General features: G+C 40.8%; 1 protein-coding gene across 2 annotated transcripts in view; it reads right to left on the bottom strand.

The window, feature by feature from the left end:
• DACH2 (dachshund family transcription factor 2) overlaps nucleotides 1-17,812 on the bottom strand; it is a 247,915-nt gene that overhangs the window by 119,573 nt on the left and 110,530 nt on the right. For both annotated transcript variants that reach the window (XM_058848085.1, XM_058848084.1), the window contains exon 2: nucleotides 5,325-5,440. In XM_058848085.1, the coding sequence (XP_058704068.1) occupies nucleotides 5,325-5,440 (116 nt within the window). The remainder of the gene's footprint in view (nucleotides 1-5,324; nucleotides 5,441-17,812) is intronic.

Here is a 17,812-nt window from a genome sequence, read left to right as displayed (position 1 = left end):
GAAAAAATAGATCTTTCCACAGTCCTTTGAGCTTCTGAGTGTGTGATTTGTATAAAATATTTCTCATTTTGGGGACACAGCAGATGGAGTGCAGGGCACTGTGGGATATGCCATTTATCACAATGACAGTGCGTAGGTAGCACTGATCCTCTCACCACAGGGGGAAGCTCGAGCTGCAAATGTGGAGCAGCATTAAAAGCCCGACGAGTGGAGTTTGGCAACACTTGTACTACTCATTAACTTAATCATATTAATTTATTAGCCATATATATCAAAGTAATTCACTACTGAATTGTCACCAAGAACAATTTATAAACTGTTAACGTTCCCCACAGGCAGAGGAGTGTTGTGGCATCCTTAATCAGTGTGTTTGCCTTTGATTAAAAATAATAATTTCTACCAAGCCAGGTAATGCCAACAATGACAAAGTCCTGCATATGTTTCTCATTATAAATGAAACTTTCAAATGTCACCTATGACAACAGAAAAAAAAAATTTAAAAAAGGGTAATTGTAAACAGCGAAATGAGCCACAGAAATGGGAAGTAAACACACAGAAATGTTCAGTTAAATGCTGGAAGTGAGGAGAGGGGCTGTGGGATCGCTGGCAGCAGGAGCTGCCACAGGCTGTGCTGGCTGATGTGTGCCCACCTTGACAAACACAACTGGGCACCAGAGAGCCCTGAAGCCTCCAGTCTCCTCCACTCCTCTAACACGGAGATACCACATCAAAATTCCTCAAGACTGCAGCAAATCCTGTTTTATCCTCCCTTCTCTGAATAAAACTAAGTGGCTGCTCTGTCACTGCTGAATGGAAGGAACACATGAAGTTACTATATCCTGTGAGCTGCTCTATTTGAGTCCCACAATGATGTGACTTGGTGCAGCTATTAAAATATTAACTCCACTGAATTATTAATTACCTGAAACTATTAAGTTCACAACAGATTCTTTTAAGTATTAATAAGACAAAACTGTTCTGAAAAAAGTATTTGTATCTGTACGAATGAGTCAATATTTTAAACACTGCATTCTTAAAAACTCTAAACAAAGTGTCTATTTTAACTGCTCATGAAATAAAAGAAGAATCATTTCAAGAGGGGTGAAACTAATGCAGCTGATAATGAAAATAGCAGTTTATCTTACACATTGGCAATGCAGGTGGTTTGCTTCTGCTGGAGTACCCACTTGAAAATGCCTTTTTTTCCTCTTCTCATTCATTTCCCCACCAGCCAGGCTTCCTGCCATCCCAGTGCTGAGCCCACAGCAGCTCTCAGCCCTAAATCCTCACTGTGATCCCTGTGCTGACCTCCCAGCTGTCCCCTGCCAGCCCTGCCAGGCTTCCACAGCTCCAGGCAGCAGAGCCCAGAAAATGCCAACACAAAAATGCCCAGAAAATGCCCAGAAAATGCCCAGAAAGTGTCCAAAAAGTGTCCAAAAAGTGTCCACCTTCCCCAGGACTGCCAGCTCCAGCTTCAGCCCACAGGTAGCCACAAAGATCCCATCCTACTGCCTCAAAAACTGCCACCAGCTCACAAAATTCTAGTGACAGGACGATTTCTCCATGAGCCACCCTCTCCAATACCTTGGAAGACAAAATGAAGCAGCCCCCAAAATGTTTTTATTGAAGTAACAGCAGCCATTCTACAGACTGAGCAGAGAAAAACTGCGATGAAGGCAGAGTGGTTTTCTACCCTTTCCTGAGGACAACCTGAATGAGGGGTAGGAGTTGCACAGATAACCAAAAGATCCAACAACTCTTTCAGCTTTGTTCCATATGAACTGTTTGCTGAACCATCACATAACAGATTTCAGCTTCTCTCCACACAACAAACCAGTGCTTCAGACTCCAAAACTTCCTTGAGAATCTATTCCATGGGTAAGTCCCAGCTGTCTTGTTAAGATACACTGATGATAAAGACTTGAACATTAATAGGAGATAAAGCCTTTTTTGTGTTCATGTCACTTCATCCCACGGCATTGTTTGAAGGACTGAGCCTTTGATGACCACCCCTCTGTGACACGCAGGTTTTTAGCTTTGCCCTCACAGCAGGCAGGGGCACCACGCCGATTCCCACATTTCCTACACCAATACAAAAAGGAAAACACTTTCTCCTAAGTGAACATGAAATGGACAGTGCTTAACATCAGCTCCTGAAGGATTCAGTCAGCACACAGCTCCTGTGATGCCTCCACAGCCCTTCCCAGGGGTCTGCATCCCACACACTCCACCCCATCTTTCTCAGGCACAGCACTAACCTAGATGTAACCCAAATATTCCCATTCCCTCAAGGTGGGAAGTACCTACAAACATTTAAAAAGGTCGAGGCTTCGCTTGCAGCTCCTTCAAACATTACTTTGGTCTAAGAGGAGATGGAGCTCGCTGTGGCAAGAGGTCAAAAAAATACCCTCCACACTGGGAAATGCAGTGTGCCTAATTTAACTACCTGTTTATTATGTGAAAATGACCATGTAAACCGAGCTGACACAAACCAAATGGGTGATGAAAATAACAGCACATTTCAAGGAGTGGAAACACAGATGGCTCGTCTGAGTCTGCAGGAAGTTACTAATCATCACTCTGTAATACCCCCTCCAGACAGAGCTGCGAGCTCTGCAGCCACAACTGCGACTTCTCCAGACCCATCCATCTAAGCAAGATCAGCCTGGACGCCACTGCCTCCACTTTAACGTGACAGCAGGCTGGAGAGGAGGTAAAAATGAAAAAATGCAATGCTGGATGAATCATGCTGCATTTGCTGATGTGGAGCCTGTCACTAAAATGAAGAAAACAACTCAGATGCTAAGCTGGACATAGCAAATGAGGGAGCCACATAAGAGTATTTTTTATTTTTTTTTTAATTAGAATAATGTAGGCAGGCTAACATTAACATCTGCATATCTGTGCTGTAGGAAGAATGGGAAATATCAGACATGAGGATTATCAAGGACAAGAAGGCATCCAGAGGAAATGCTCTGGCCAATTACACTGCAGTTGGAGGGGGAAAGTAACCAAAGTCCTCGAGATGTAAAACTTCTGTCCTGCCTCCCTACCAGCCCCTGCTCTTCTGGAAGGGATCCAACCCTCCCATGCTGCAAAATCCCCTCAGTCCTGCTCCTGCTCCCCTCCCACAGCCATCCAAACATCCACATGGGAGCTGGGAACAGCTTTTATTCCAGTCCACCACTGGGAAACCTGGAAGAAAAACCTCTGTTCTGTGACAAGTGTTGAAACCCATTTTGTTCTTATTTCAGCCAAAGGAAAGAATCCAACCCTAAAGCATTGCAGGCACCCAGAGCAAAGCAATCAGTAATTAGAATGTAAAGAGGTAATGATGATGAAGCTAAAGGGGGTTCACGTCGGGGGTGCTCCATCGAGAGCCACAACAGCTCAGATCCCCACGGAGTTCACAAGAGGCTCTTTTGGCACCTTTGCCTCCTCAGCAACTCCCCCAACTCTTACTCTGACCTTTCCCTAGGAAGCAGCTAAGCCCCAGGAGCCCCTGGGGAGCTGTGGGCTGAGTGAAGGGCTCAGGAGCTGTCCTGCTGCTGCTGGGCCACCTCAGCCACGGGGACCCTCCTTGTCTGCAGCCCCTGGTGACACCACCACGCTCGGAAATGGGCATTTCCCCCTCTCCAAGCTGCTCCCAAACCCCGTCACCGCTCCAGGCACATTGTCTGGGACTCCCCAAGGTTCTGCCAAGGTCAGGGATGACAGACACCCCTCCCCGTGTGCTAACCACAGGGGATGGAGCCCACTCACACTTCAGGCTCCAGACAACTCCCAGCAGCCTGGAAATTCAACTTCATCATCTTCCCAAACTGTGTGCTACTCAAAATATCTGCGAGACACAGAATGTGTCTGTGATACTTCACTGTGCATCCCCAACACGCCGCATCCTAAAATATTTCCCAGTTCGAAGCAACATGGCAGTCTGTGTGATTTGTGTCCTATTTGCAAACACACACACACAGAGTGGAAAAGTAACATGGAATATTCTGGATTTCAGAGAACTTATCGATGCAATAGGCTCTAGGGCTTTCCTGTCTATCAGCAGTCACATAAACACGAAGCCATGAAACTCCTGAGCTGAGAACACAACAGAGATAATAAAAAAACCCCTCATTTACAAAGTACAGGAGGGAAATCACAGTTCAGGATCCCTGTCACAACCATGAGCAGTGCACAAAGCTGCAGCAGCCCAACTGTGGCACGTGGCTCTGGCCAAGTGCTCTCATACTTGAACAGCTCCAGCTTTTTCTTGTTTAGGAATGTTCTTTCCCCCTTCCACAGGGAAGGTTTTGGTTCCCTGTGACATCCTTGGGACACCTGGAGCTGCAGGGAAATTAAAGCTCTCTCGGTTGCAGTGCGCAGGTTCTGCAAGCAGAGTGATCTGTGAGATCAGGAGAGATGGCACTTTACTCCCAGCAAGGATCTTTTTAAATTCTGCTTTTCCTGTTGCATATTCTACAGCTTTATGTTCTCCTAAACACTTCACTATGTTTGGTTATTAGGGAGTTACAGTTTATTTAGACTGGACTTTGACAGCAATCCTGAAACTGCTACGCCTGTTGAATATTTTAGCAATTACTTTTACGAACACAGCCTGTGAATATAGCTTTATTATGAAAATCAACTTACCTTTAGCATACAGCAATTAATAAAAAATTAAAACACTCATCAAGATAGCACAAGATTTAATTTAAACTCTATTAATAAATTAATGAAGTGAAATTAAATACTACGCATTAAATTATGTTTATAATTCCACATATTTTCATGCTAGATTTTTCACTTTATGATACTGAAAGCAGATTATTAAAGCACAATACACTGTGGCAACGTGGACTTATCTGCTTTTCAAGTGTTTCTCCTGTAATTCCTACAAGCATCTCTGTCTCTCCCCAGCACACATTAATGGGGTTACAATACACCAGGCATTAGCCACGCTGCTCAGATCCCACGAGAACTAAAACACACATGCATTTCAAAGGAAGAAATGCCTCTTACAGGCCTCCCAGACAATAGTTCAGCTTCTCAGGTTCTTGTTGGTTTTTTTTTTTCTTTTACTAAAATAACACATTTAATGGAATTTCCTGTAAGGAAATTACAATTAATAAAGAACTAAATTACAAATCCATTAGATTTCAGTCACTGCAGCAGCAAAACAGAGTTTTCACCAACGCTCAAAAAAATCCAATAATGTAACCTCTGCTAAAGCCTGCAAAAGCCCTGAAGGACAAGGCAGTTAGATCAATATTAGTTTATTTTAACTGCTGTGCAGTATGAAGAGATGAGGCTGATCATCTGATGGATTTTATTACCTGTTGGAGAGATAAGCCCTGGTGATAAGAGGCCTGGAACTCCGTGGGGCAGCAGCCGGGCATTTTCCTGGATCGCCACTCCCAGGGAACGCTTGGGGGGTCTTCCTGGGCGGGAGCTGGTGGGACAAGAGCAGAAATGAAAACATTTTCTTTGTGAAACATTTGCTTACTGCACATGCCATTGATTTGTATAAAATACGTGAAACATCAGCGATAGGCGAAAATAAATATCAGAAGGTCTTGCCTAGGAATGGAAAAAGAGGAAAATCGCTCGATTAACCACGGGAGAACTGCACAGGTTTCACATGAGCCAGCAGTAAGGTTTTCCATTATCTTCTGTGACCTCACAGGTGCTTGGTGAGAGGGGTTCTGCTCCAAAGTCTCTGCTGTGCACCTGGAACACTGGAAATTACAGGCTGATGCCTGAAGATGAGGAGTTGAAACCCTGAACGCGACATCACCTCAAACCTTGCTTGGGACCACGGCAGGCACCTGCTTCCTTCTGAAGGGCAGCATGAACTTAACCCTGAGCTTTGCAAAGCTCACCACTTACCTTCACAGATCCACTGGTGGGTTTAACTACTATAGATCAAACCAGCTGTTAGCCCAGCCTGCCAAAAACCTCACCAGTCGATGAATCACGGATGCAGATTTTAATCCAAAAGTCAAGAGGTCCCTTCACAGACTGGTTCCATTGAAATCTTGCTCTCAGCTATCACCTTCACCCCTTACTTCAGTGTGTACAGGTCCCCATCTTCCCCTGCCATCATAACACAGATTTACAGGCCAAAAAAACATCTGAATCGACTCTTCCTCAAGCCATCTAATAAAAATGTAACCTCCTCATGTTTGGAAAAGTATTGCTGCTTCTCTTTGGTCGTAACAGATTTTACTCTGTTGAATAATAGAGCTTTTGACAACATAGAGTGAAACACTGTATAAAATAACTAAGCTGCAACAATGAATGAGGTTTGAATAGAAAGCATTTCCAAAATGACTTCTAGTTCACAAAGAAATTTAAGTTAAACTTCACTCTATCAAGTTACAGTGGCAAAGCCCTCCATCAATGCACGACAAACTCTGCATTTAAATGAAGACAACTTCCAGCAGCACTCCACAGAGGTACCATTAACCTGCTCATTTTTCACACTGTGCTAGTGTTATTTTGTTTTACTGTACATCAAAGTAGCACAAAATCATTTTTTTGGTTTATTATTTTATCTCTATAAAACCATTCCCCCGTCTTTTTACCTTCAGGTTTGTCCATTTTGAATTTCATTTTATTTGGTATTTTTTTCCATTTTTCTTTTTGATGCTTTCAGTTGTTTATCATACTATGATGGCTGTGCAGTAAAGCTTGCTACAAGAACCACTGGGCTATAATAAAGCAAACCTAAAATAAGAGCATTTGATTTCCAGGGGAAGTCTGATGCACACATGCATTCTCTATTAAAATCACCTGCTGAAATCATCCCCTGCACAACAGAATTGTCTAACAGACAGCATTAGGTTGATACGTGGGGGTTTTGAACAAACAGGAATCGTTCTTTGAATTACAGGAGCCTGTAATCCACAGGCATGTGTAAGTGCTTAGCTGGCACTTACTATCTCTGAAAAAAACCCCACAAATCAGCTAAAATTAGCAGCTTTCTCCAGTGGAAGAGCTCAATCAACAAGACAACAAAACATTTTCTTCCTGAGCTCAAACACTAACAAGACTTCTGCAGAAAACTCCTTATGTTGGTATTAATCTAAGAAAAAACATTTTCAAAGTGCAACAAACAGCTTTAAAAATTTTTACAAAGAGACTTTTTAGTTGTGATTTGTGTTTTCAGAGGACGAGCAGGGAGGGCTGTGGAGTTTCAGCCCTGGTTCTGCAGATTTTGCCCTGGCAGAAGCTGCCATTGATGGCCCTGAGCAGGACCTGTGGCCCAAAGATTGAGCAGAGCAGAGCTGAAGGTGTTTCCAAAAGCAGATGTGACACCTGGGCCTGAGCACTGACCCACATGGAAAGCACAAGAGGTGAAGGAAGAGAAGTTACATCAAAAATTTACTCCATTCCCTTCCAGGGACCTGCTGGCTGTATATATATATAATATATTATATATTCTAGATTCTATATTATATATTATATATTATATATTCTATATTATATATATTATATATATTACATAGTTTATATTTTATATATTATATATATTATGTATTATATATTATATATATTGTATATATATTATGTATTATATATTATGTATTATATATTATGTTTTATGTTATGTTATATATTATATTATATTATATTATATTATATTATATTATATTATATTATATTATATTATATTATATTATATTATATTATATTATATTATATTATATTATATTATATTATACTATATTTTTATGTATTTATAGGCAAAAGAAGTTCCACTGGGAAAACACAGCACTTTGTGTCTCTGGGATTGGGGTCCTTTTGGGGAAGGGGTGTGATGGACTGAAGAAAAAGCAGAGTCCTTCTACCCTACTGAAAGCCCTTTTAGTGAATATTCCTGTAAATCAGGAACTCCTAGAGCCCGGATTTGGGGCTGACTTATGCAGCTGTAGAAAATGATAATTTGAATGGAATTGTTCCCAGCTGAATCTGTTCAAATAAAACCTAAATCCATTGTCTCTAATTTAATCTCAGCTTTTAAATGAAAAACTGGATGCTGCTCACAGCTGGCTGTGACACACCTGCAAGGACCCGTTTGGGTCTGCAACGCTGAGATCTGCAGTTCTCAGTGCCCTGTGCTTGGTTCCCAGGCAAGGCCAGGAAGCCCAGAGCCCCCAGCACTGCAGCAGACACCTCTGGAACATTCCAGCTGGATTCCCTGGATATTCCCAGAGATGTGTCACCCACCAGGAACCTGCACCTTTAGCTTGGGAGGACACCAGAACTCACAGAAAGTGCCGTATTCCAGTCCAAACGCTTCCAGCTTGGGCCAGAAACAAATCTTCTGGCATTCCTGTTTAAATGTGAAACCAGGAATTTCACAGAGACAGGATACAAATGTCTGCTCAAAATCTTGGGGTTTTTTTGTAAGATATGCACAAAGGACCAATAGATTTAAGGTTTTTATGGGATTTATTTTCTGTTGTGAAAGTGCTGCTGGCACCACCAAAAGCCATGGAATGTCAGTGCCCTGTGTCTCAACACTCCCCCAATATCCCCTCTCTTCATCCCACATGGTCTAGAAATCCACCAAATTTCACATTTACTATTTAAAACATATGCAACCTCCACAATTCAGCCAAAATTGCTAATAAAAGCACTGAACAGTAAACCCAAGGCATGCAGAATTATCATTTGGGGAGAGTAAGACATAATTTGTGATTATGGAAGTATTAGCATATAAATGCTAATAGCATTAGCATATAAATATTAACTTTATTTAATATTATTGCTCATCTTTTGTCACCCTGCTCTTTTACTGCATTTTCTTTTTCACATTTTCCTTTCTCCTATACAAGAAAGTTACATATTCAAGAAGTGTAGAAAAATCTTTTGCTCGTTGGTAACAAAGGAGGCATAAACAGGAACAATCACCTTCAAACAATTTTAAATGCATTTCTTTGAGAGTCTAAAATCTCCACACAAATTTTGTTATTGATTAGCCATCAATAGATCTTTGTAAATGGAAAACTACTCAAGTCGAAATTAGATATTAATTCAGTCAGAAACTTTTGGTTTATGGGTATCTTTTAAAATCTTTTTAAAGAAACAAAAATCATGGTGGTGCCAAGTGAAGACCATGGAGGCTAAACAGAAGTACAATATTGTTCCCCATGTATACCTTCAGGAATCTTATATTTTTACTAATTAAAGTCTGTACTGATTAGCATTCTATTGGCATTTCTCAAATCCAAAAACTCCTTGGGTCACCAATGACTTGAAGGTGAGGATGACTGAAGGTTTTTGGATTTTACCTGCATTTGCACCATGGTGATAAAGTCATTCTTGTCATCCTCTCCACCCCGCCTCCACAAAATCTCTAACTCTTGAAAGAAAAAATGAATTAATCTGAATGTTGCTCATTTTTTAAATTTTGGTTCAAATTAAATTTGTCAGAAAATAAATTACATTTTGAGCAGTATGTTTGACAGTTGAAATTTATACAATAAAATGCTGAGAAATTGTTCATTAATGTCTCTTTTCTTCTTTATTTTCCACTCCTGTTGAGAGCTAATTTTATTATTTTTTTCTCTCAAAGTTTTATATATTCCCTTGATATCACAAGGATTTCTAATTTGAATCAATATATGAAATAAGTTTTTATTTTTGTGATTTTCTTACAGTTACTGATCAGCTCCATCTTTTGTAACTCTATTTTATGCTCATTCTAGACAAGCATTTTTCATAAAATCCTCAAATTCATCAATGCTTTGTAAAATGTAATTAATCAGTGGAAACGTGCAGCACATCACTGCTGATGTATGATAGTGCTCTACTTTAGTGCTTTTAAATATAGGAGATTTACTAGAATCAGAAGAGAATTTGCATATTAATCAAGACAAATAAACATGTGGTGATTTAACTAGGAAACTGTTATTTGGATGACAATTTAATCAGCACAGGTTGAAAGGTCCATCACTGCAGCATCCTGTTTCTGCTAAAATATTGATTGCGCTACTGATTTCAGTAATGCTTTATTTTACAGGGCACAAATAACCATGTAATTACTCTTTAATTGAATGGTAATTGCTTGCTGGCAATTATTTGTTAAGTTTTGGAGTGTAATTGCTAGGTTATTTGTGTTTTGTGAAATAAAAACGTTATGTGTTAGTAGCCCAAAATATTTTCTGTATGAATGGTCTGCCAAAACTAGGAAAGTTAGTTATGATGGCAGGAGCTTGATGAATAACACTACAGCACTAAAACTATTATTTAAAGGATCAGATGAACCTTTGAATGCTTTCCTTTTACAAAATTAACATTAGATGTAACATTTTTAAGATAAATGGAGGAATACTGTAGCACAGAAGCATGATTTCCTCTGGGGTCTAGTCCACCATTTAGCATAATTTATCCTGATGTTTTGCTTTTCATTCTCTGAGCTTCTTTAGAGGAACTGAAATAGCATCCTACTCTCTGGAGAGCAAAGAATAAACCAAGTAGAAATATATTTCAACAGTACTTCATATTTCTGCAAGTGAAGTGGATTACCAGCAGCACATTATCTTAGCAGCCTATAAACTCTGTAGCCTTGGCAGCTCGCTAGATAACAAGGGAAAGCATTATGTTTTGCAGTGTCAATGAGATATGACACTTTCTGTGATATGTTTATTCCAAGCTGTGATAGATGAGGTACCCAATACTTTGATCGTTAAGATTTGAATTTTACTTCTACACTTTTTCATTTTTGTCATCAACTATTTATGAATTGGCAGGAGGCAGCCTTGCCAGGACTGCTGATTTTGTTGTGTTGTTTTTTTTTTTTTTCCAAAAGAGATCCAGTTAATAAATTAATTATTGATTTCATGAGGCTGGAGCTATTTGGTACAAAAATATGCTAGACCTGTGATTTAGGAAGCTCTCATATGTATCACAGATTTCTTCAATAGCAACATATTTTATTAGGCTTGAAAGAGAAATACTGAAGTTCTGTATGACACTCTGTATAAATTGCCCTGCTAATAGTGGCAGTAAGTGGTGCAAGTGCTCAGATGTAAATAAAAAAGAAAAACACAATAAAATAACACTTTAAAAAGCGAAATAAAACACACACACACACCCTCAATCTTAGTTACTTTCTTCAAACTGGCACAGGAACCAGAAACTAAAATTATTCATCGCTTCAAAGATCATGAAATACCCCCTAGTGATTGTGAAAGGTACTTTTTGAAGTATTTACCAATAAATGTAACATCCTGATGAGTTAAAATTCTTCCCCCTTAGATTTTTAGTTGCAGCAAGGACTTAAAATAATCTCCTGGCTTTGGCATTTATTACAACTTTTCAAAGATGCCAGGGGTAGTTAAACTCTGCTTGACCTTTCGGTGTTTAAGGAGAGAAGCAAACCCTGACCCCGCAGCAACCTGAGTCTGTGTGCGCTGGCAAAGCGATCACTCTGGCCATGGCAGGACATCGGATCAGCACCACATCAAAGGCAACAGGAGCCAGCTCAGCAGCAGGGAAAAAAAAGTCATCCATGCAAAATGGACAATTAACATTAATCATAGATGAAGCTGCTGGAGCCCACGAGGAGAAGCTGGTGCTTGTGGCAACGCTCGGGGCAGCGGCCAGCACAGCTCACCTGCCAGGGGACACACCTGCAGAAAGGCTCTGACACTCCAAAACATCATCTCCACACCAAATCCTCCAGGGAACTGCAGCCAGGAATGTCCTCAGAGAAAAACCTCAGCGGGAGTTTGTTCTAAAGCATCACAAAGCTGAACTTTCACAGTTGTTGTGATTGGTGTTACTGTTAAGATAAAAAGCACTGAATTGCTCAGAGCTGGGACTCCAGAGGAATATTACAACTTTATAACTTTAAGAATGGAATGTAAGCACATTATCACTGTGTTCATCCTAAAAAATTCTCAATTACTGAAAATCCAGTACGTATTTAAAACTTGACTTGGGGTGTACACTCAGAAAAATTACCTGAACTCCTTGTATTAGATTGTCACTATAGTGGCTTTTACTTAACCAAGTTTAATTGTTTATTTCTGAAATCAGGCATTACAAAATAAGTCTAAAACCAAAAAAGGCTTTTTGGATCGTTGAGATTTAAAACTTTAAATAACTCTTTAATTACTTATGAGTGTGCCTGCAGATATAACAGTACCTCAGCATTCCTGGGTTTACTGTTTTTCCTGTTAAATAAGGCCACAGGAGAAAGGGGGTAACTCACCAAGTTTCCAAACTGGGGAGACTCATGGCTGCAGATGAGCTGGAGGCTGATCCATGTTCCACACTGCCCCAGCTCAATTTAAGGGTGTGGCAGTGAAGAAATTGGAATTGTGACTCCAGCAGATGCAGGGATAATGACAGAAATTTAACACAACTTCATGAAGTCAGTAACTGTGTGCAGTGGAGGTGCACTGGCCCAGATAAAATACAGTGCATTTAGCTATGGATGTCTTCATTCCCATTGTTCCCACCCTGCCTAGACCAGACCTTGCAGGAGGGGGTCTGTCCAGGCTGGAATCATGCCACTAATGGCACACCCAGACCACAAATTCAAATTACAGATCTGCTGTCAAAACAATGCTCTCCCACAATGTCCAGCTAAACCAAATGTGCAAGTGCCAGAGACACGGCCAGGTTTATTCTGAGCCTTGCAAACCTCAGCTCAGCTGCTTGGATGGTTCTGCTTGGATTCTGGATCCAGTCAGAGCTGGGAACCACTGCAGATTATAACCAATATTATGATGCAATTTCAATTCTGACTGTTTTGGTTTTTTTTAATCTCTTGAAGGATCTGACTATTCAGAAGGTAGAACCAACCACTGAAGAGGTTTTTTAGGATTTCTCCACCTGTGTGTGAAAGCTCAGCAGTGATGAGGAGATGACAAGGCAGGCACTGGGGTCAGCACAGGAACAACACAGCCCCATCCCAAAAGCTGATGCTGGCCAAGGCACAGACAGAATCACAGCACACACTCCAACCCTGTGCAAAGATATGCCAGGACACTGAGGAGCTGTAAATCTCCTTTCACACCACTTAACTCAGGCCATTTTTTTTTCAAGAATGACTTTATTTTTACAATGCACCCACAAATATTTGCACGAAAACCTTCCAAGCAGGGAATCACCATCTATTACAAACACCCATGTCTGAACTCCATCAGACCCTTCCAAGCTTTATTTTTGACCTGCATTTGAATTCAATGCCAATTTAGAGGAATGTTTTACAATAAAAGGTTTTTGAAATAATGCTGGTTTCCACCAAGCTGTACCTCAGCAAGCCTCCATTCAATGGAAGTTGTAAAAAATGTGACTGTTTAAGCCTATTATCTATGGACAGAAATCCAGGAGCAAGACCTGACGTATTTACAGCCCTGAGTATCACATAACCCAGGGGAGCTGATATTAATTCCCTAACAGGGGTGCATTGTGCTGTGGTGGTACAGTGCTGTCAGAGCAATTTGCAGGCTGATGCAATGGGAAACTGCTCTTGCCTTAACTCCTTTTCATCTCTGCATTACAAGTTTCGGTGTTTTCACAATCTTGGCAAAGACCCTTCAAAGGTAGAAAACAGAAATTCATCTTTCAAAGAATAATAAATGAAAGAACATAGAAGCAGTCCTCTGTACCTATGTCCATGCTGAAAGGAGGAATTGTTCCCTCCCAAAGGAGCCTCTGTGATTTGGTGATTCTGTCCAGGAGTAAACATCTGAGCACTGAACTCCACTACACAGAAAATACCCCTCAGTTTGCTGGTGGTCCTGGACCAGTATGAAATCAGACAGGGAGAAATGCAGGGATGCTTCACTGCTTCACCTTTACCTTTCCAGATTTTGTGACAGTTGGTATTTCATTTGTTACCTCAGGAGACAGACAAGATTATTATTTCTACTGCAAATATACAGTAGGAAAAGAATTTTTCGAACAACAAAGCACAAACCTTTAGAACCATGAGAAAATAAAAGGGCAGAAGGAAGTTTATGGCAAAATTAACATTAAATTTTGTCTATAAAATTGTCTTGTGTTGAAAAGATGCTAATATGAATACATAAAGCCACAGAAGTATTATCAGTTAAGTGAGATTCAACCTACAGGAATGTAGAAATTTTCCTTATTTTGTGCACACACACAGAGAAACTCTACCTGATGGGAACTCCATTACAGCAGATAATTGATGTGACTGTGAAAGTGAACCCCACTGAATTCTGGTTCTGAATGTGGCCAGCCTCAGGGCTGAGAGGTGCAAGAATCTGTAATTCTGTATCTCAGCTGGGTACCAAACCCATGGGACCACAGAGATCCCAGTTTCTGGTATCTCATTCCTCTCCCTGCTGTACATGAGCACTGGGTTTCACTCCCTCCCCTAAGAGATTCCTGCATCACTCTTCCCTTTCCTGGTAATATTCCCTCTGCTCCACCACTCAGCTTTACCCTTTCCCCCCAGGGTGGGGTAACATATAGGGAATAATTATTCTCAACTCATAGTAAACCTCAAATATTACTTGTTTTTCTGTGTTTTCAGACCAAAAGCTTGTCTGCTTTTCCATCAACAGCTACACCAAGGAACCCTTCTCACCACAGTCACAGATCATTTCCCAGTGAGAAACACGAGGTCATTTTACCTCTCTCATACACATTTATGTATTATACACATTATTCTCTCTCATACACAATTAGGAAAAGCCAACTACAGAAAAAGCAGCTCAGACTATTGAAAAGCAGCACGAGTTATTCCCAAATTCAGGGATTTCCTGAACTCAAGTATGTCCTGGAGTAGATACAACAGCTGAGCAGACAAGTCATACCTGCTGCTGCTGCTGATGTCTTTTAAAGACTTCCCTTCCAGACCCAAGAGCTTGACTCTCACAAAAATTCCCAAAAATTCCATGGTGTAACCTCCTAGCACCATCCACCTCTGGGCAAACACAGGGCTGCCCCAGAATCCCACTCATATGTCACACACAACTCCTGCTCCTCACTCAAGAAGTTGTTTTAAAAACTGCTGAAAAAGACTGAAAGAATTCAAGTAAAAGAGTGTTTGTAACCAGATTTCCTGCAGATAAATGAAAGACATACGTTTCCATGGCGGCCAGCCTACTAAATTTTGCAAGCATAAATATTTACCTAGGACTGGGGGGTGGGGAAATCAGGAAGAAAACCACCATCTAGACCCTTCCAAGTTTAAATACTGGAACACAGAGGTCATTATTTCAAACTAGAAATAGAGAACATGCCTTTTCTATGTATATTTCTATCATGCTATTCATCCCCTCCATATGCATTCTATTATTACCATTCTTACACCAGAAAATAATTTCTGTCACTTGCTCACTGTATGCATTCATTTTCTTTAGGCTTTCTTGTGGTTATTGATTTCCTGCTTTGTTGAAGTGCTTTGTTTCTTTCACAGCAGGCTATCCATTTTAAAACAGTTGTTCAACAAATAAAAAAATTACGTTCTAAAATTAAATTAGTTTTATCTTCCTTTATTTTTAGCTGAGTTAAATGCAAGTGACACACTTCCCTCCCTCAAGAAAAGGAAATACTTAATGCCTCCCAGCATGCAAACAAGTAAATAAGTAAAATTTTTCTTTTCTAATAAGACATATTTATTTTTATGATTAGAAACATGAAAGAAAAAGTGTAGTGTAAATAAAGCCTCTTTTGTACTCTTATGTTGTAATCACTGCTGTGGCCAGTGGTTTAACATCAACAAAAGAGGATTATCTGGTCCAGAGCCAAATTCATTTAAATCCTATCTTGCTACCCTGAAAGTTGCTAAAAGAATCCTTTTTTTTCCTCTCAATGCAAGTGGACTCGTGCTCTAACATGAACAAGTTTGTTGTCCCCTCCCACCAGACCAGTCCAAGATACTCAGATTTTATACAAGGAATACAACTGCTATTTAATCAACTGCAAAACCAAGGGGAAGCAGAGTTTTTGCAGAAGGTGACACGTGTGGCATGTGCAGCATCTTGTTTGGATGCTGTTTGTTCAAGGGCAAATTCCAGAGTTCTATGGAAAAAATAAGTAAGGAAGCAAATAGACAATATATTATATATATTATTAATATAATATAATATAATATAATATAATATAATATAATATAATATAATATAATATAATATAATATAATATAATATAATATAATATAATATAATATAATATAATATAATATATTTTTCATATTTCTTGCTAAAAGCATATTATCAAGTGCCAATTATTAGGGTGCCAGAATCCCCTCTGTATTTTCTTTCTCCATGTGCTGTAACAGAGCCTTGCAGAATCACAGGAATTTGCTGTTCTACATCATCTTCCTCACCACCAAGTCTTTAATGAAAAACCCTGCCTACTACTGCTCAGGCATGGGAATTATTTCCAAAAGCAATGGGCTTCACGTTCTTAATCCAGGTTTTGAAGTCAAAATTATAAAACACCTTCCATATTGAACACATTATTCTCTTTAGGGAGGGATGTTTTCATGAAGATGTATCCAAGCAGCAGATCCAGGATTCTTTGATGCATTTGAATCAGGTACAGATGTGGGAGCTCTGATTTCATGGCCAAATTAGCAGAAGGACAAGTACCAGGACAGCTGAAGATGCAGGTGCACCTCTGGGAGGGGGCAGGAATCATCTCAAACTGATTCTGTGACAGATCAAAACTGCTCAGAACTTTCTTTTTAGGCTACAGCCACGTGAGGAGGGGAGAAAAACAATAATGAACACCTGAAAGGTGGAAAGCAATGGCCTGCACCCTCCCAAACACCTGGGAACTGCACATCTGGGAACTCTGCACACCTGGGAACTCTGCATATCTGGGAACTCTGCACACCTGGGAACTCTGCACATCTGGGAACTGCACATCTGGGAACTCTGCACACCTGGGAACTCTGCACACCTGGGAACTGCACATCTGGGAACTCTGCACATCTGGGAACTCTGCACACCTGGGAACTGCACATCTGGAAACTGCACACCTGGGAACTCTGCACATCTGGGAACTGCACATCTGGGAACTCTGCACATCTGGGAACGCTGCACATCTGGGAATGCTGCACATCTGGGAACTCTGCACATCCGGGAATGCTGCACATCTGGGAACTCTGCACACCTGGGAACTGCACATCTGGGAACTCTGCACACCTGGGAACACTGCACATCTAGGAACTGCACATCTGGGAACTCTGCACATCTGGGAACACTGCACACCTGAGAACTCTGCACATCTGGGAACTCTGCACACCTGGGAACACTGCACATCTAGGAACTGCACATCTGGGAACTCTGCACATCTGGGAACTCTGCACACCCCTCACCTGTTTGCATCCAGCACTCGGTGTCAGCTCTGCAGGTAATTCAGGATTGCAGGAAACAAGCACCAGCTCTGGAAACTCAATACCCAGCAGTGCAACACCAGAAGCTGCTGCCTATCTGTTATCTAGGAAAAAACAACTCACACTGGCACCCAGCCCTGCTCCCAGGGCCAGCAGGCAGGACAGGGCCATGACCAAGAGGAAGGGTCAGGGCTGTGGATCCTTCCCCATCAGCATCTGCCCTTTCCAGTCCCATTACCTGACTGAAGGACCTGACTTCAAATCCCCTGTGCTGGGTGAGGCTCAATTGAGCAGGGAGAAAATGATGCTGTTTTGACCTGGCAACACCTGATAATGAAACAAGTCAGTTCATTAAGATGAGTTTTTTGTCAAGCACAGATACATAAAAACTCAAACCCATTCACTGGAGGAAGAGCATGTCACTGTGTGCTCTGGATCCCTGAAACGTGAGGGATGACAGCCATCCCTGTTTGATATTTACCACCT

The sequence above is a fragment of the Poecile atricapillus genome, chromosome 12 (genome assembly GCF_030490865.1).
Source record: "Poecile atricapillus isolate bPoeAtr1 chromosome 12, bPoeAtr1.hap1, whole genome shotgun sequence".
Taxonomy (NCBI): domain Eukaryota; kingdom Metazoa; phylum Chordata; class Aves; order Passeriformes; family Paridae; genus Poecile; species Poecile atricapillus.
The sequence above is the reverse complement of the archived record's forward strand: the minus strand, read 5'-3'. Positions and strand labels throughout refer to the sequence as shown.